At 39.3% G+C, this 19352-nt stretch overlaps 3 protein-coding genes across 5 annotated transcripts in view; 2 read left to right on the top strand and 1 right to left on the bottom strand.

Annotated features, from left to right (window-relative positions):
• Positions 1 to 1930: 1930 nt before the first annotated feature.
• Positions 1931 to 6018, top strand: LOC118813091 (asialoglycoprotein receptor 2). The gene is made up of 8 exons (XM_036578244.1): positions 1931 to 2029; positions 2910 to 2993; positions 4514 to 4618; positions 4786 to 4820; positions 4927 to 5101; positions 5229 to 5386; positions 5616 to 5731; positions 5850 to 6018. Exons 1-8 carry the CDS (start codon positions 1966 to 1968, stop codon positions 6016 to 6018), a joined length of 906 nt encoding a protein of 301 aa, XP_036434137.1. The 5' UTR covers positions 1931 to 1965.
• Positions 6019 to 7105: 1087 nt separating this feature from the next.
• Positions 7106 to 11744, bottom strand: gpatch4 (G patch domain containing 4). Its single transcript, XM_036578233.1, has 9 exons — positions 11624 to 11744; positions 11364 to 11453; positions 11197 to 11270; positions 10475 to 10567; positions 10151 to 10264; positions 9301 to 9410; positions 8860 to 8910; positions 8458 to 8617; positions 7106 to 8426 (listed from the first exon to the last, which is right to left on the bottom strand). Exons 2-9 carry the CDS (start codon positions 11440 to 11442, stop codon positions 7638 to 7640), a joined length of 1470 nt encoding a protein of 489 aa, XP_036434126.1. The 5' UTR covers positions 11443 to 11453; positions 11624 to 11744; the 3' UTR covers positions 7106 to 7637.
• A 3369-nt stretch (positions 11745 to 15113) lies between these two features.
• The window catches only part of pear1 (platelet endothelial aggregation receptor 1), a 59011-nt gene continuing 54772 nt past the window's right edge, over positions 15114 to 19352 (top strand). For 2 of the 3 annotated variants that reach the window (XM_036584018.1, XM_036584003.1), the window contains exon 1: positions 15115 to 15390. The gene's annotated coding sequence lies outside the window, so the exon portion shown is untranslated. Of the gene's footprint in view, positions 15391 to 17613; positions 17702 to 19352 lie in introns of all 3 variants that reach the window. The other variant, XM_036584011.1, reaches the window with a different exon arrangement.

Genomic DNA, 19352 nt, shown 5'->3' with positions numbered 1-19352 from the left:
ATATATATATATATATATATATATATGTGGGTGTGGGTGTGTGTGTGTGTATAATACACATATAAGAAATAGTCCACTGCACTCTTTACTGCGCCACCCTGTGGTCAAAATGCGACCACACTCTTATCCGTTACACGTCTGTGCTATGTTCCGTCTCCTAGGGGTTAGACGCAACAATGAGGAAGCGAGCGTGCCCTTTCAGTCGCCTGACCACAACAAAGAGGAATTTACAATTAATAGGTAATAGAAAAAACATTAATTGCAGATTTATGAAGTTATTTAGTGCTCTGCATTTTTAGACACTTTGTAGCCAGCCATCACTTATAATATAAACATAAAAAAAGAGAGGGAATATAACTTTAAGGAGGAACCAAAAACCTAGAAAAAACATCTAACTAACAAATCTACCAGCAAAAATGAAAAGAACATAACAAAAACACTACCTTCACTACTCTAACTATAAACAACATCAAACAGGTTAAACAGAAGGGGCAGCCCAGCTCTACATCCCCTATATTTTCAACAAAGCATAGAAAACAAATGTGCATAACGCAGACATACATTACTTGGATCACAATCTTGGTATTACGTAACGTTGAGTTTCAGGTTTAAATTTCTACTCAGCTGACATATTGTAATTATGTTGAATTTGCCATCATGCTACACCTGATCCAACAGCGTGAGCGTTCACAGGTGTACAGAATGAGTCTTTTGAAAGTAATAACTCACAAAATGTAGCTTTTTTTTGTTGTGCAGTTTCTCATTGGGTCGAATGGGATTTTTACTAATGTTCTGTAAAGCTCCCAGCTGCTATGAAGGGACATTTGTGGGTGGACCTAGGACAGGTCAGTTGAGAAGAATTATCAGGTCTGCCCAGTTTATCAATAAAAATGGATGGGTGTAGGAGCAGTCGTCAGCTTAAGAATATGTGGCAGAGCTATATATATTGCAGGGATGCTTCATTTTTGGTTGCCATTTTTTGGATTGTGAGAGAACCCTGGGGTTGCCCTGCAGAGAGCCCACTTTTATTTTGTGTTCTGGGCTGACCCTACACCAGGTCCTCACAGAATTGACAGAATATCATTTTAAAGAAAATGGTTCCCAGACATGGTTCATGTAGTTTTGTGATGTTGAACAATCAGCAGTGTGTAAACAGGCACTTGCACAACGTCCATAACATACAGTATATAGTGTATTAGCAATGCTTCAGCTGCCATGACAGTCACACTTTCAACATATGTGACAGTCCTGTTTAGATGTTGAAGTACCTAGTGTGGAAATACACTCTTCCTAGATGAAAACATCACACAAAGTGATATCCTTCCTCTCTTCCTGTTTGTTTATTTATTTATTTATTTATTTATTTATTTATTTTTATTTTTTAGGGGGGGTTATTGAATGTCCAGGTAAACCTGAGATGATTATGAGGATTATGATTAAATCTGGCTTTTTGATTATATCATCAATATAATATGAAAACCACTATGGAAGAATACAACAGCCTTTTATTTATTCAGATATTGCCCAAATAAAGTGTGTATACTGGGGCAAGGTATAAATTCTTCTGGTCCACCACTGGCATTCTGCTGAAGCTGAACTTTAGGCCTGTCCCCTCTATGGACAGGATGACTTTGTCAAAGTCCAGGTTGCTGCTGGGTGAGGTCATGTAATGGTCAGCAGGGCACATTCCGTGTGGTGGGTACATATTTAAAAAAATGTTCTGTTTGGACAAGATGTAGCCTGAAACTGGTCATACTCTACTGCATACCTACATGACAAACAGGATGCGACTAGGCACTGCGTGAATTTCCAAAAGTAGTACTTTCCAAAGCATGACCAAATACTGACCCTTTCCACCACTCTTACACAAGCAGAAGCCATTAGTTCAGTCTAACACCACAGAGGCTTTTCCTGTGTGAGTATATCACTCTTCAGTTGCTTGTGTCCTCAGTCTGTAGTGTGAAGATGGAGGGTGAGGTGTTCTATTCTACAGTAGTGTTTAATAGATATGATGATGCGAAGCCTAAAGGTGAGTTTTACTTTTTCTTTCCACTTTTTTCCAATTTGATGTTGTCGCTGGCCTGATGAATGTCTATGAGATGTCACAGAGTTTACAGAGTACCCTGCTGAAAAAAGACCATTAGAACCGTTAGGATTTAAACTTGATGGTTTTACTTTCTAATGGGAACTGGCTTAATGGTGACCATTGAAGAACAATAGTTTCCTGTATGATATCTTTAGATCCCATTAGAAAACCATCAGATGCATCTGTAATCAGTCTCAGAAAACCTGTTAAACCATTAGCGTCCTTTACATGGTGATATCAACCCATCAGGAAAACACAAAATATCATTAGTGGCTTTTGGACACCACCAGGAACCAACAGGAACTTTTAACAGTTTCTATGACACTTTTTCAGCGGGGTAGGTATTTTTTTCCAGTTTGGTGGCTCAAACCGCAACAGTAACTGATGATTACTAGAAATAACTACAAAGACAATAAAAGAAAACATCATAAGACCATATCATAATAATAATAGCAATAATGATAACATTCATATATCATTTTATGTGTGAAACTGACCATCATATAATTCAAAAGCTAAATAGGTAAGAAGAGGATTTCAAGCTTATGAAAATTAATCAATAGATATAAAACCAGTTTTCTGTATGTTAAAACCATTCTCATGGTTTTAAAGGGTACCTGCCTTGTGGGAGAGAATTTAATAGTATCAATAGCTTCAGGGTGTTAAGACCAAATGCAAACTTACCAGCAGTTTAAAGATTTTTAAAATCTGTCCTAAATTAAGTGGCACAAGGGAAAGTGTAGCATGCGCATTCTTCTGCCTCATTCAGTCTTGTTTTGCTTAGTGAAGCCTCTGCCTCAATTCTGTTTCTGTCTCTAAGTAGCAGCGGGGCCGGCTGAGGAGGTGGTGTACTCAGACATCAAGATGAACAGAGACGCTCCATCACAGAGCATTCCTGAGCCTGCAGGTGAAAGATCTGCTGCTTTAGTTGGTAGATTTCACATTTCTAATTGCAAGACTGTACTTTATCTGGACTCTTTGACTTCAGGGTATTTTTTCTCATATGCTTTACATACTTTATGAATATAAATACTCCAAAGTATCCCAACATCTGTCCAATACTTCTTCCATGGCTGTGGAGAATTGACTTTGACAATTAGGAGATTTCATCTCCCCCTTTACTGCAGTGGCAGCCTGTACTCTTCTGTGAAGGCTTTACACTAGATGTTGGCACATTGCTGTGAGGATTTGATTGCATTCAGTCACAAGAGCATTAGTGAGCTCAGGTCCTGATGTTGGATGATTTAGTTCTGGAACTCCACTCCAACTCATCCCAAAGGTATTGATTTGAGCTTCATCACTCCAGAGAACACAGTTTCACTGCTCAATGGCCCAGTGCTGGGGGGCTTCATGCCCCTCTGGCAGATGTTTGGCATTGGGCATGGTGATCTTAGGTTCATGTGAGACTGCTCTAGTGTTACCTAATCTACAGTAACAGTTTTTCTGTAGAGATGTGCATGCAGCTTTTTGCCTGTGCCAGCAATGGATGTGCTTTAAATTCTTTAATTAGAAGGAGTGTCAGGATACTTTTAGACATATAGTGTATATTTGATTGTATAGAGTAATGATATAAAATACTCGTATTTATTCAATTCACGGTCAAAACACTGAGTACATATATTGAAAACGTTACAAAAAAAGATGATCATCTAACATAGCAGTATTAGCACCATTATAGCTACTATCTTGTTTTTATTATTCAGTTAAATCAGACTCCTACCTGTCATCAGAGGTGTTTTCTGTCTCTGAAGGCATTCCATTCTTGTAAAAGTTTTTTTTTTTTTTTTCAAAATAATCACTGAGTTGTATATAGAGTAATTCATTTTGATATGAAGTGGTTCATTACAGAAAAACCTACTGAGTCTGATTTCTTTACAGTGTTGGTGATAGAAAAGAGTTTTATTTACTATCCAAAATGACCAGTAAACCTACACCTGCCTTTTTATGTGTAATGTTGGTAATGATGAAATGGTGAAAATCTCCCAAAAATAATTTTCTTTGGGTAATATTTTGTCTTACAACGCCCCGCATGTATTTAAAAAAAGCCCAAAAGCTTAAGTCAAAACTATCGTAAATCAATGTCTTAGACATCAGGCAGCATATTTATAATAATTTCATGTAATAATGCTCTGTGAAGGAGCTTTCAGAGGCATTAAATGCTTTGGATGTCTGGTTCTTATCACCACCACTGTGAACGATTCTATCTCTGCAAGTTTCTCTAGAACTGAGCATTTCACACCAAACCACTCTGAATGACTTTGCTTACGTGTAAATAATTTTATTATGCAATTTGTTTGTTTTTTTTTGAAAACTCCACTTGAGATGTGCCTATGTTGAGTTTGATAACAGGCTTCAGCCTGATTGTGCTCTACAGTCAGCTCTATGAACAAAATTTTGCAATCACATAATAGTTGTGTTCTCTCGTAGCTGATGCGGCCGCATCCCGCGCTGCATCATACAGATGGGCCACAGCTTGTTTGGGGCTGCTGTGTGTTCTCTTACTGGCAGGTGTCGTGGCAATGAGTGTAATGAGTAAGTCCTGCCTCTTCCCATTTGAAATTGTACCACATTCTGCCTAGTGTTCCAGTCACAGATGAAGCAGTCAGTAGTGGTTTCTATTGAAGATTATTGCCCAGGACTAGACCTAAACTGGATCTGACATTACATGATACATGACCACCTTTTCTTTATCTTCACAGACATCACCCAGGTTTCCCAGTACAGTGCCGTCTTGGTGAGAACTTCAGCAGTTAAATGTCACCCATACCACATGGCAGTTCAATATGGCAAGTGTCAATCAGCACTAAAACAACCTAACCAGTTACAATCGTCTTCTGCAGGCACTTCACACCAATGAGACCACAGCCCATTGGAAGGTGCGGGCTGAAAAAGCAGCACTGGAGAAAGAGAATGCAGAGCTGGTTGCACAGAGAGATCAGTTAAACACGGCCCTGAGGTTCATCACACAGTTTTCCAGTTTTCCAGTCCGTGCGTTCTGTCAATCAAATAATGGAGGTAGGAGAAGTTCTCTTTCTCCATCATCACCTCAAAAGTTCCTTTTTTGGTATAATCTTGGTGTGGAACACATGCATAGCACCATATCTATCTATTCTGAATCAAATCTAAATGTTTTCTCTTGCAGAAATGTACTGTGGGCCCTGTAGGAAGAACTGGATTCAGAACGGGTCCAGCTGTTACTTATTCCACACAGGCTTAAACTGGAGAACCTGGGCAGAGAGCCAGCAGTACTGCACTGAACAAGGAGGAGACCTAGTAACCGTAGACAACATAGAGGAACAGGTGAGCTTCAAAGAAGAGCAAATTCATCTGGATTATTAATCTAAACACAGGCATCAAGTACTTTTAGTTGTAGTACTTTTAGTTGTAGTGGATACTAGTGAACTAAATATCTAGTTCAGTTCTGTTAGATTTTGCACTTTTTCTTGAGTCATTTGCTTGTAGTATGACTCCCTCTAGTGTCATTTCACCCACAACTACCTTTATGTGCTCATCTTTCATGCGCACTTAGGAATTCATCAGGCAGAACACTCCTTCTTATTATGATAAATATCATGGGTACTGGATTGGACTTAATAAAAAGAATGGAATCTGGGCCTGGACCTCTGGTACTGCGCTTAAGAATGGGTAAGAATCAACTCAAGGTTAAGATCACATCATTGAATGTGATCAAGATCACATTGTTTAGCCACAGCCCTGCATCAGTGTTTTTTATTGTTCTAAACCACAGCACTCTCTTTCACAGGTTCTGGATTGACCCCCCAAAACAATCGGATGATAGTTGTGTACTCACAAAACCTAGCAGCAATGCTCAGAAAAGCTGGGAGCCAAATTACTGTAACATGTACAATAAATGGATCTGTGAGATGAGAGCTTTGGAATGGCCAAGAAAAACCTATACTGCAAATAACTGACCTTCTTAACTGCCCACTTCCATAAAAATGCAGATAGAAAAATCAGTAATAGCCCACTGACTATTACTAACCGATTCAACAAACATAAAACAAAAGTTTACTATTTAAGGATGTCAAGCATATGGGGTAACTTGGGAAAGTACTTTTTACAGGATACTTTTTTCTTTTGAAGTAAGAATGTGAAAAACATTTGAGGCAAGAGGACCCCTGATATGGAGTAAAAGGGCCCATCTAGCACAGAGCCCCAAAAATATTATTTATTTAAATTTTCATCATTCAAAGTTGTTCACTGGAGTTTACATGCAAACCATAGTGGATGTTCACTAGAATTAGGCAACATTTTTGTCTTGCTGAAGATTGTGTGTAAGTTTCACAGCTCAGCAGAATTACATCCACATCCGGGACATGATACATGAGGCAGGAGTTCATGCTTATCCAGCTAACTTTAAGCTTGGTTCCAACTGTGGCTTACTTTTTACTAGGCTACATCACCATAACAACTCAGGTTGCATGCTTAACCTGCTTCAAAGCAGGTTATGTTCAGGAGTTCATATCATGAACAACCCTTGGACCAAACAGAGACGATGAAGGCGGACTCCTCTGTGACTTTTTTTTTTTCCTTTATGACATTTGTGGCATCAATCATGTGAAGAAAATTCGCTCTTTAGCAGAGGAAGTAAATCTCTACATAGATGTTAAAAATCTAAAGCAGTTATTACTCCAATAAGCACTCATTGGAGTAATAACTGGAGTCATGTGGTGGCAGTGGATACAGCATTGCTTTTGTACCATTATAAATACTTGCATGTTAGCAGTTTTATATAAAAAAAAATAAAAAAAGCAGCTAACGACTCATGTTTCCCAAGATTTAATGTTTATCATAAATGTCATGCTTTCATGTGTACACCCATTAAGATTAATCAAGTTAATTGAGTATCTAAACCTGGCTCAACAGAGGAAGTTGTTAGGTTTTGTGAGCTGAAACTTAGTCAAGAACCCTGTCTATGCAGAACTTTCTTCGTGACATAGGCCCCTGATCTCTTCTGTCATGGCCATTTGTTTTGTTTACACTATCATTGTTAAAATGTAAAATGTCTCATGATGATGTGATGCCCTTTTTGGATATCTGCATGCATCTTAAAGAAATGAGGATCATGCATCATAAGGGATTTGTAAACAAAATAGCTTATTTTTAAATGGTGGCTAATTTCAAAATTCAATTCATTTCATAACTAAAGAGTCAAAGTTTGTGACAAAAGAGCATTGAGCATGTTCATGGATCTAAGTAGATTTGTTTCATTTAATGACTCTTGCCCTACTGCTGTATATATTGTATTGTCCTATTGCTGTATATAAGGAGGAACAAGTTACAATACCAATTTAAGAATGATACATTTTCCCAGTGCATAACAAATCATAAGTCACAGTACATTAAAAGCATTAAGGCAATGTAAAATCTGTGATCTTTGGGGTGAATGTGACACTGAACCCTCAGAGATCACCATCAGACCATAAATACAACAGGATTCTTAAGGCACTTCAGCAGAAATTGTTTCCAGTCATGCTTATTATGCCTCTTGAGTTCAAAGTATTCAATTTATATAATCCAATAAGTTAAACTACTTTTCATGCTTCTTTTTTTTCTTCTTTTTCTTTTCTGTGAGTTCATCTAATAACCCGTTTACAAGCACCTCATTCTGATCCTCCTCTCTGCACTGTTTTCTTTTCTTAGATTTTGATTTCTCTCTCTCTCCAGCAGCTGCTTCCATATTCTCTACTGTAGTGCTCATGTCTACAGTGCTGGATTCTAAAACAGATGGGGTTTCGAGTTCTGTAGCTGAGGATTCCTCTCTATTGGATTTGGAGGACTTCTTTTTCTTCTTCTTGGGGACACTGTTGCATGCAGTTTGAAGCACAACACTGCCCCCTTCCTGCTGCTCCTGTCCATGACTCTTTGTAGTATCTACTGAGTCCTCACTGGCCACCACATTGTTCTCACTCAGTTCTTCCTCTAAAGTACCCTTTTGTTTAGAGTGTTTCTTCTTTTTCTTTTTTTCCTTCTTGGAAACCCTGTCACCTGTCAGTGGATGTGCAGTCTCGTCTGTCTCTGGTGCCACAGTCTCCTCACATTGCTGAAAGCTCTGTGCAGAATCCTCATCCAAGAGGATGGATCCATTCACTTCCTTTGCAGGAGCCATCACATTTTTGAAATAGTCTCTCTTTTTCTTTTTCTCGGTGCTGACTGTCTCATCATTGTCCACTAAAGCATCTGGCATTTCTGAAGGTTTCTCTTTTGACCGTTTCTTTTGCTTTTTTGATGTCGGGTCACTATGCTGGATCTGAGCGACTTCTCTATTGGTGTCACCCTCCTGGGCACAATTGTCTGAGAGTTCATCTGAGTCCTGTTTATTCTTCTTTGATTTCTTGTGTTTTGTCTTAGCCACCATTGAAACTTGACTCAGTCGAGCAAGGAGGATCTTCATTCTGAGATGTAGGTTTGGCTGTCTGTATCTTCTTGCCATACTTTGCCATAAATTCCTGCTCTTGTTGCTCCAGTCTGGCTAGTTTGGCACTCATTGTAAGGCCGTGCCTGGCACCTCTGGGGGAGAAAAATAAATAACTAAATAACTTGAATACATTATGTATGCATTCATCTAAACTTGAAGGTTCTTATACATTCATTTAGTCAAGGAGCCATGCATATCACCTAGATACACCTAAAAACTATACACAATGAGACATTCACTTAGAACACTTACATTTCACTTAACACTTTCTTATCATAAACACTGCATATCTGCCATTACTGTAAGTCTGAGGAAATGAGTGTCTTGTGCTTACTTATGTGCAGTGCGTCCTCCACAGGCTTTCATCAACGCTTCATCAGATAACCTGCGCACAGATGACAGAGAGGGGTAAGTGTGCTGGCAGTTTTTTGGTGCTATATCTAACCTTACATAACATGCACATTGTATAAGGTTCCTCTTGTAAGCAGATCAATAAAGTATAACAAATGTATACATTTCAAACCAGATGAAGGAAACCTGGACATGAGTTTTTGTCTCCCCACATATGAATGGGTGTTGCTTTATAAAACAACTAAATAAGGCCAACAACTTCTGTCTCTTTCATCAAAATGTTTTTGAAAAGTGGACCAATTTCCCCATTAGAACCTATTCAATATCAGTAGAACACCAATCCACAGAAGACAGCCTAGCTCTATTTTGTAAAATGTGTATATTGGAAGTAAAGTGACAACTACGTTGTTAGTCTGGGGCTTACTTGGTGGTGCTGGAAAGGTCTAACTTCTCCTCATCGTCTGAACTGCTGCTGTCATCTGAGCTGGATGATCTACGTTCAGGATGTTCTTCCCCCGAGAGGAGAGTGGCTGACTAGAAAAGGCAGAGAGTATTATAAAAGGTGAGATTAGCTTAATCACACAGCTCACAATATGTGACACTTACACCTACACTTAGGACTGAGAGGTCATCTGAAGAACACTTCTCACCTCCTTAATCTCTCTATGACAAAAATGCCTAAATACTCACTGATTTTCTCCTTAAATTAACTTTAATTACACTCTTAAAAAGATGGTTCTTTATGGTTTACATGATAAATGATTCTCTGCAAGGCGAAAGTTATTCAGATTTATGGAGAATGTGTTTTATACGGCTCTATACAGAAGCTTTTTGAAAAATCTATGTTATAGCACCAAAAGGGTTCTCCTACTGTTACAAGCTTGACATTGTGACAATAGCAGAACCTTTTTGGTGCTATCTAGAACCCTTTTCAAAAAGCTTCTATACAGAACTATATACAACCAATTCTCCATCAATGTGGAGAATGATTTCACCTTACAAAGAACCATTTGATCATGCAGATGGTTCTTTGAATGTGCATGGTTCTATAGAGAACTATCTTTACTAAAACACCCTTAAAGAATCATCATTTTTAACAGTGTAGTTAGTTATAGTTACTGCCTCACAACTTTAGTTTTGCTTATTCCCTATTTTTCTCTTTAGACCATGTAACCACACTTGTAGTGTCAAGGAATTCAGCACAATCAAAAACAGATGAGATGTTCATCCAACCATTACACGTTTTCCATTCTTTTGTTCTGTAGGTTCCGTACCTTAACAAAACAGCCATAGAGAGAAGACTTGTTTAAGCTGGCTTTGCGTGGCTTCTTATTTGAGATCATTCCCTCCTCCTCTTCTCCTTCTACTTTCTTCAGCACCACACCATCCTACCCCACAGTGAAAGATGCTCAAACTTAATGCACTGCACAGCAGCTCAGTTTAGAGCAAACATTTAAAATATGTAAACCTGAAGGATGAATACTGTAGTGAATTGTTACAGGTTCTGGTCCTGGTAGTGAACACAGGAGTTTATAAAGTCTAAAGTGTGCTAAATCTTAATCATGTGGCATGTTTTTCTTCTTTTGGAAGACACTGACCTGGCCTGACTCCACAGCCAAATTGGAAGAGGCTTTATTAAAGACATGATCCCACCAGTGAAACGTAAACTGCTCACCTTCTTTATGGCCAACCTGTGAAAAAAAAAACATAAACGCACGCTTCATGATTTTACACAGCTGTATTTGTGTTGATTTACAATCTTTCAAAGAATGTGAGATATCAGCTTTACTACAATATATGTCCACAAGTCTATCAACACCTGCTCTTACAACATTTCTTCTGAAATAAAGGGTGGAAGATTATCCCCCCTTCGCTGCAGTTACAGCCTCCATTCTTTAGGTGTTGAAACATTGCTGCGGGCATGTGATTGCTTTCAGCCAAAAAAGCATTAGTGAGGACAGGTACTGCTGCTGGATGATTATTTTTTGGATCACAAACACCACTTCAACTCTACTCAATCCCTAAGGTATGAGGTGGAGCTCCATCACTCCAGAAGCACAGGTGGCTCCACAGGCCAATGCTAGGGGGGCTTCATACCCCTCTAGTCAACAACTGGCAGTGGGCATAGTGACCACTGGCTCATGTGAGGCTGCTCCAGAGCACCCCATGCTTTTCTACTAAGATTATACAAGCTGCGTGTGCCTTTGTCAGCAACGGGTACACCTTAAAGTAGCTGAATTCACTAATTAGAAGAGGCGTTTACAAACTTTTGGACATATAGTGTAGACGGGAGCAAGTCACAGAAGTCATCCTCCCTTACCCCTCCCTTGTCACATTTCACTTTGACTTTGATTGCCTCGGAGATGCCGTTCTCGCCCTTTCCTAGGCCCTTTCCTAAGGAGCATGAGATTAAGCGTGTTAACCACTCACTGCTCTGTGAGTCAAACGCACCAGCAAATCCAAACATTACGTAATGCCTATACTCACCTTGCTCCCAACCGTGGCGGAGTAGCTGCTGCTCGGCAAATCTCAGCCCTCTGCCCTTCTCCTGCGTTGCCACTGCCATGTTAAGAATTACTAAAAAAAGAAAAAGAAAAGGCTGAAACTTTAGTTTCGACCAAGTCAATTACTACTACTGTCGTTAGCGGTGGTAGCTAGCTAAGCTAACTACCGGCACTTATGGAGTTCTGCTCATTTCACTCAGTTTGTGGTAACACACTTTGTACGAATAAAACACGGACACTTGCCTCAGGTTCGTCTGTCGGTCATAAATGAAAACACTATTCTATAAATGAAAAAAAATAATGTCTATTCTCTACGGACACGCACCACGCACTACACGTGGAGACATTATGCCAGAAGTGTACATACGGGCTTTTCATTGACGTCACTTGAAAACGTAGGAGCCAATCAGAAACGGCACGGCGAGGCTGTGACCCACTGCTGCCCCCTGCAGCCCTTTTTGGGGAGCTACATGTATCACTCAGCAGTTTCAAGCTGCACCAGTGTCAGAGGGTGCTGGTTGGCTTCAAAATCAAATGTAACATTTATACATGCTTATAAATGTCTTGTATTTTGAATTTGCCTGCCAATGCCAGTATCTAAAAGACTGATCGGGTCCCTGGCTGTTAGGCGTGGAGGGAACATTTCACAGTTTAAAGCAGAGCTGCCCAATTTCACGCGAACAGTATTAGCTAATGATCAAGTTCTTCAGGAGCTGAATTATGTGTATCAAAACAGAAATACAAACTGTCCAGTGGATTAGCGGTTTGAGAACCACTGGTCTACAGAGCTGGAGCTGAGAAACACTGTTGTAAAGTTTACTCTAACACACCCAGTATGTGTTGAGTCAGAGATGGACTAAGGCATGCAGAGATATGGCTCTCCAACAATAGAATACTCCTGGTATATAGTTCATTGTTATTCCCCACACCCAGATATGGCTCTCCAGGACTGGGTGTGACGAGTTACAAAGAACCGTCTACCAGGGCTGCTCTGTTCCAGTACTGAGGGCCAATGTCCAGCACAGTTTGGGGATTTCCCTGGTCAAACGCACATATTTAACAATTACTTGCTGAGTTAAATCAGGTGTGTTAAAGCAAGGACATCACCAAACTGCTGGGCTCTGGCCTCCAAGCACCAGAGCTGAACTCCGCTGATATAAACTTTTGATCTTACCCTCTAGAGGGCGCCCTCGCTGTGCACTTAGAAATTGGTCACTCTATAGCAATACAGACCTGGAACAATAGTTTGAGGTATACTATGTCGCTGGCCCTTCTAATTAGTAAATCCAGCTACTTTAAGGTGAACACATTGCTGACACAGGCATTCAACTGTGCACACACAGAAAAGTATGGTCAGCAGAATGACATGCACCATGCCCAACAGCAGGCATTGGCTAAAGGGGTATAAAGCCCCCTGACAATGGGCAGCAGAGCAGTGGAACTGTGCTCTGTGGAGTGATGGAGCTGCATCCAATACCATTGTGATGAGTTAGAGAGGCGTTTGGGATCTAATCATCCAACATCCAACCTGACCTCACTAATGCTCTTGTGGCTGAATACAATCAAATTCTCAAAGCAATTTTCCAACATCTAGTGTAAAGTCTTTCCAGAAGAGCCGTGGCTGTTGCTGCAGCAAACAATTATTGATTTTGGAAGAAACATTGGATGAGCAACCTTTTGGGTATATAGTGTACTTTGTGAGGAAAAAAGCACCAGATGTTTTACTCGTACCAGTTTCAATGAGATAACTTTCAGGTATGCAAGAAAGATTGGCTAAACCTATTTCACATTCTGGTCAGTGGCTCATGGAGCAATACTTGGCGATTGGGTCAGTTGAAGCTGTGGTCATAGGTTTCTGCTTTCGTTTGCACCATTATCATGCATTCCCTCCAGCTCTCCAGGATAGCTTTGAGATGCAATTAAAACCCAAATACCATCTGTGATCAAGCATGCCGTTGTAAACTACACAAACATGCATAAACAATGTATAGTCTTGTTCCTGACTGCTTGTTACGTAGAATTCAGGGTCTATGAATTTTCATCTTCAGTAGGTGAACTGGTATTCATTATTTCACCTCCCATAAGATATTACTCTTAAAATAATGTCTTACATCATTTTATCTAATTATGGTTTCCAATGTTATGACTAAGACATACACAAAACTGTTTCAAACAACTTTTCCAACTTCCTCAACAATGACAAAAAAAACAACGAGAGGCTTGCCAGAGTACAAACCAGGGGTTTATCTTTTCTTAAAAGAGAAAGCATCATTTCCGTTGTCTCTTCCTTTTCTCTGTGTAAGGATGTTCTGCATAAGCAGTAATAGCGTCCTGTGTTTGACATGTTTATCTCTAATAAACAGATAATGAGTAGGAAAAGCACATATCCCGAAACTGCACTTATCAGCATTGTGCCCACTCTATCTCAAGCAATCATTCTGTCAGTGGCTACTTTTAGCTCCTCATGTTTTGGTGCTTTTTACATTACAGACATCAAGACTCTGTTCGACTAATCATGAATGACTTATTTCTAACTCCATAACAAGAAACAGGCAAGCAGAACTGATTACATCTGACTGTAGCAAATACAAGACAGAGATGTAGTATAACCTAAACATATTACACATATGAACGTGGATATATCTGAACTTTTAGTGTAAAACTTTGTTCAATTATTTTTAAAAACTGCTTTGTCCAAACCTGGTCATCAGTGTAAAACTGCAGTATTAATGGGGCAATATCATTGAAAATTAAATTTTCCTCACTGTCTTGAAATAAAAGAGTTTGATGTATCATGTAAACACTGTTAAAGCTTCAAAATGTACTGTTGACCTCTCAGGCCATACAGTCCGTTTATGGAAACTAAGCTGCAAAAACAGCTGTTTTGAATTCATAGTTTCTGTGATGTCACAAAAACCAACATGCTTACATATATCACCCTATATCAGCCTATTTAACCCATTCACAGTGAAGTTATAAGGGGTGATTCAGTCCAGACTATTTTTTGAATGATACGCAGTTCAGGATACACAATCAGAATAGATATCATTTACATATATTAATCAGTCTTTTTTGACAGTTTGTTTCATTTTAAACCACGCAAATGTTATAATATAAACGTACACATAGGGTATGGACCCTTTAAATGTTATTCAATCCAATAGACTTGGATTGACAATCAGTGTTAAATGCTAAAAGTGTCGATTGTGAACAACATCAATGTGTCTGATATTGTAAACTGCAAGTGTTGTTTTTAACACCATTCAATGTCATATTAACACTGAAAGGTTATATACTAGAATATACTCTCCAGAGAGTGGGACCACATGTGCTCCAAAGTACTGTAAAATTGACTCTTTAGGTTTTAACTTTTTACAAAAAACTCTTTACTCTTTAAGCACTTAAAATAAGAGTAATGCTACTGTAACAATAAGCATTAAAATATCAGTAAAAATGACAGAAGTAAGCTTTTCCTTTCCTTACTTTAAGCTGTTTAATGAATTTTACTATAACTGTTGTTAACAAATAAGAAAGCCCAGGCTGAATACTTCATTAGTAATAAACTCAAGTAATAGTGAAGTTCCATGATTGAATTCTAATAAATAAACTACAGGGGGAAAATACTTAAGTAGGCTTCGTTCTTTGTGTCGTAAATACTGTAATTCTGAAGTCTAGCTGTAAACTTGTAGCGCGACAGTTGTTAGACAAAGCAGGATAAAAGGGGCTGTACGGGTCCATTTAGTCCACAGTGCTCCAGACCCCCCTCCCTGTCCTTCAGTGCTGCCTGTCACCGCTTCGCTCTCCTTCTGTAGACTAGTGAGAAAAGCAGACGGCTACACGCAGCTCTAGATGGTCTGGAGCTCCTCTATCACTCTTTGGATGAGCACTTTGTTTGCCTCTGGGGAGGTTCGAGCGTCTTTTTGGAAAAACTGCGTGTCCTTTGAGCCCTTTAGTCTCCAGCATCCATACCTCTGCGGTTGAAACACAAATGCCACTTCTTCTCAAGTAAGGTAAGAGCTGACTGTTGTTTCTTCAGTAAACAGACCGGCTGTAGTTCAGATTAAACCGCGTTGCACCGCCGAACCTGATCATAACCCGGTCAATAGTGTGGTTTTAGTGATTTTGTAGAGCTCTCCTCCTTGTTTGGTGAAGTCTGCTTAGCATCCTCTTCAGTTTCAGCCCTGTTGACCTACTTCTAGGAATCGATTTGTGAAGCTGTCAGTGCAGGTTTCACTACTTAAATCTCTTTTTGTGCTATTACGTTATTTTAAAAAGAGCTAACCCACCTGAATGAAAAACAACAGTTATAGTTATATATTATTAGTACATCTTTTTATATGGAGGGGGCAAACGCAGCCTATTCTCTTTCAGTGGTTATTACCCAGCTGTAACCTTTGATTTACTTAAAAAATATCATGATTTGCTTGTTTATGAGGTCTTTTCTACACATATACATATCCTGAAACTCACATACTGTAAAAATATGCATACTATAAATATAGGCTGGTGTAATCATGATATTGTTTTATATTACTCTGAAATACAGTATATTTAGGTCATGAATGCTTTTTTAACCTGATCTTATTGCCCTGACAATGACCCAATCAGTTGGGCTGAGGAATGAGAATTAGAGTCCAAATAAGGCATTTCTTTCATGTAATGTTTCCTCTCTATTATTTATTTCTAGGCGGACGCATGTACTGGCTATAGCACGCTCCATTATATAATGTAGAGGAAGTCAGTGGGAGTTTCTTTGTTGTTGTTTCCTAAAGCCAATGCAGTAATAACTGTTGTGAATATATAGAATAAGTTGAGTACTTCATTAGTAATGAACTCAAGTAATAGTGAAGAACTATGATTTAATTCTAATAAATAGAATACAGGGGAAAATACTCAAGTAGACTTCTTTACATTCTTTTGCTGTATGTGTGTGGATGGGGATGTACTGTGTACATCAGAATTGGAGCCTGTTGGAGGGTTAATGAAACATCTGAGTCACAAAAGGAAAATGTGCATGACAATGGCAGAGTAATTGGAGGGAGTAAAGTTGGTTTCTGCCTAAATGTTTGTGTGTCACTTAAGACTCTTTGGTGGGTCCATCATGAAAGACTCTTTGGTGGGTCCAGCTAAGGCCTGTTTCCATATGTAAGTAGAACTCTGATGTAAGATAAATAAGTTTATTTTGAGAAGTTTGCTGTATTTATCATCACATCACAACCTTCCAGGAGAAAAAAAACCTTTTTGACTTTTAATGAAAGATAACTAGAGTTGATTCCAGGCCAGTTTTTCTGTTTGTACATCCAACATGAAATATTCACACAGTGTATGTTACATTATGAGGTTTTGACTTGACAGTGATTAAATATGGCAGCTGTACCAGACTGTGTCACCTATTTAGTATTTCACATGCACTATCCATGGCACTCTTGTGCTCACATGTCCTTGTTTTTTTCCATGCTGTATTGTTTTCAACTTCAAGTTTATGTGAAGCTTCACTTTTGGCACAGTGAAGAGTTAACTTTTTTAACTTTGTGGCATAAGGATAATAAAAAATGTAGTGATCAGTTAAGTTATGATGTGTAAAATAGACCGAAATGGACATTGGCCTCCACTGCTTAACCCTGAAGGGGTTTTTCCGCATGTGTGTACTCCAACACGTCAAGCTGATCTCTGAAGCAGGGCAGACTTGTGAACAGGAGCCTTTGGGGAGCTCTAGCTGTCTGCCAATAGTAGCATATAAAACAGCACCTGGGGAGCAGAGGTATAATAATTGATTTCCACAGCAGATGGTCTTCACCTTGACAGCACCCAGCTGAGCCTCTTATCGAAAACAGACACCAGCCTTTCCAGGACTGCGATGACTCTGTGAGGCCATGCTAGATATTTTTCTCCAGGTTCAAGAGTTCACCTCAATTTTTCCATATCTGTCATATCTGTTTTTGTTTGTTTGTGCAAATCAACTTTTTGGATTTACTGTCTACTTGCCTAAATTTTATGGACACCATTGGCAGATGCAAACATTTTTAAAGGAGCTATATCATGGAAAACTGATTCCCTGAATAAAGAGTTTGGTGTACTATCTGAACATAAAAAATGATGATGCACTCCCCATTCCACATGGAAACTAAGCTGCAAAAGTCATCATAGTTGCTATGTCACAACCATTAACACATTGACATACACTACATGATCAAAGGTATGTATAAACCCTAACATTATGTTCAAAACCATAGGCATTCATATGGAGTTGGTCCTGCAGTAACTTCCTCCCAGAAGAGCTCTCTGCAGGCTGGTCATTTCTTACACAGCACATTCAACAAGGTATTCAAATGTTACAATCATGGAAGATGTTTTTTTTTACCTGCTTTGAGTTTCATCACTTGGCAGTCCTGTTCTGTGAGCATGTGTGCCACAGTGCTTCACAGCTGAGCTCTTGTTGTTCCTAGACCTCCTTTCTACTTTGCAATAACAGCACCTACAGTTGACCAGGGCAGCTCTAGCAGGGCAGAAATTTGACAAAATCACTTACTGAAGAGGTGAAACAGCCAAACCCACTAGTTTGTTGAGACTTTTGGCTAGGTAGTGTGTGACTGTCCATTAAACCTACAGCAGTTTAGCTGTGATAAGGAAGTATTTTTACTGCCCACAGTTTATTACAGTGAAATTGGAGCCGAAGATGTTGGAGAAAACGTTTAAACATTGTGATGTTTAAAGTGTAATCAAATAGTCTACCAAAGAACGCAGACATCCGAAAATGCCATATATAGCCCCTACAGCATGTAGTGTTCAGCTCAGCCCAAATCTTGCCTTTTGCCTTAAAATTGCATTAAGTATGAAGCTGCTCTAGTCAAGGTCTTGTTTCTGTGCATGTCGTTGTGTTAATAGAGTGTGTTTTAGGTTTGGTAGAGATGGTTCCTCTGTCTCTGCCATTTGAGCCCATTTTAGAGAAAACAAACAGAAAGTCATGGCGGTGGTGGCGTGTTTAAACGATGAGGCTGGCGTTTAGTATTCCTACCAAACGTTTATGTAAGTCTCTCTCACACATGTGCACTGCAGCCATGCAGATAATTCAGAGCAGAACTGCCTGCAGCCTGGCAGCCGCTCAGGACCTTGACTTCTGCTCCTTTTTCCTCTCAATTCTGTTTTCCTTTTCACTCTCTCCCTCTCTTTTTCTCTGTCCAGCTCTCTCATCTAACCATCTCGTCACATGCACTGCACATCTTTCGCCCGCCCCCCCCCCTTATCTTCCTGCTGTAGCCAGAGGCTGCTCATCTTTATAGTAGAGGCTGCTCGTCTTTATAGTTCTTGTGCACTCTAAGTGAGCATGATCCACTACCTGTTCGGTCTATGATCTTTCAGTGAGATGAGTAATATGAACAAAACCGATTCTGATGCTTGAACTCAGAGTTTCAGCTGATATGAGTACTGATCTGATGCCACTGATGACTGTAATATGCCTTGCTATGCATTAAAGGGACCATATCGTACATTTTCTTGTATTTTACTTACTACACTACACGTTGTTTTTGTTATTGTGCTTTTGAGAGTCATAAATGCTCTTTTGGCTTCTTTGTGTTGTGCAAAAAGCAGTCTGAGCACTCCTCATACCTTCAACGTGAATGGGTGGGGCTAACCTGCTGTAAGCTAAATACACTGATACATATAAATGCCCAGTGTTTTTGTGATGTCAAGATTTCAAGATGGGTTTTTTTTGCATCTTATTTTCCATATAAGGACTGTAGGAAAGCAGTATTTGAAGTTATAACACTGTTTACATCAAACATTTTATTAAAAAAAATAGTTTTCCACAATAGAGGCCCTTTAAAAACTCTTTGATGATGGTTAAAGATATGCCTGCAGTATTTACATTTGGTTGATCAAAACACCCACAGAATTTCATCTGGAAATGTTCAGGATGTTCACAGCACACAATCAGAATTTTTGTGATTTATTACTATTACAGGCTTGTTTG

Source organism: Colossoma macropomum, unplaced genomic scaffold, assembly GCF_904425465.1.
Source record: "Colossoma macropomum unplaced genomic scaffold, Colossoma_macropomum, whole genome shotgun sequence".
Classification (NCBI taxonomy): Eukaryota; Metazoa; Chordata; class Actinopteri; order Characiformes; family Serrasalmidae; genus Colossoma; species Colossoma macropomum.
The sequence above is the reverse complement of the archived record's forward strand: the minus strand, read 5'-3'. Positions and strand labels throughout refer to the sequence as shown.

Excerpts from the sequence above, each read along its gene's own strand:
- gpatch4 (XM_036578233.1), bottom strand. The coding sequence starts at position 11,442 with ATGGCAGTGGCAACGCAGGAGAAGGGCAGAGGGCTGAGATTTGCCGAG. Across the intron at positions 11,271-11,363 it reads CCGCCACGGTTGGGAGCAAG|GAAAGGGCCTAGGAAAGGGC; the intron begins GTGAGTATAGGC and ends CATGCTCCTTAG. Across the intron at positions 9,411-10,150 it reads TCTATGGCTGTTTTGTTAAG|TCAGCCACTCTCCTCTCGGG; the intron begins GTACGGAACCTA and ends TGCCTTTTCTAG.
- LOC118813091 (XM_036578244.1), top strand. The coding sequence starts at position 1,966 with ATGGAGGGTGAGGTGTTCTATTCTACAGTAGTGTTTAATAGATATGAT. Across the intron at positions 2,030-2,909 it reads TGATGATGCGAAGCCTAAAG|CAGCGGGGCCGGCTGAGGAG; the intron begins GTGAGTTTTACT and ends GTCTCTAAGTAG. Across the intron at positions 2,994-4,513 it reads GAGCATTCCTGAGCCTGCAG|CTGATGCGGCCGCATCCCGC; the intron begins GTGAAAGATCTG and ends GTTCTCTCGTAG.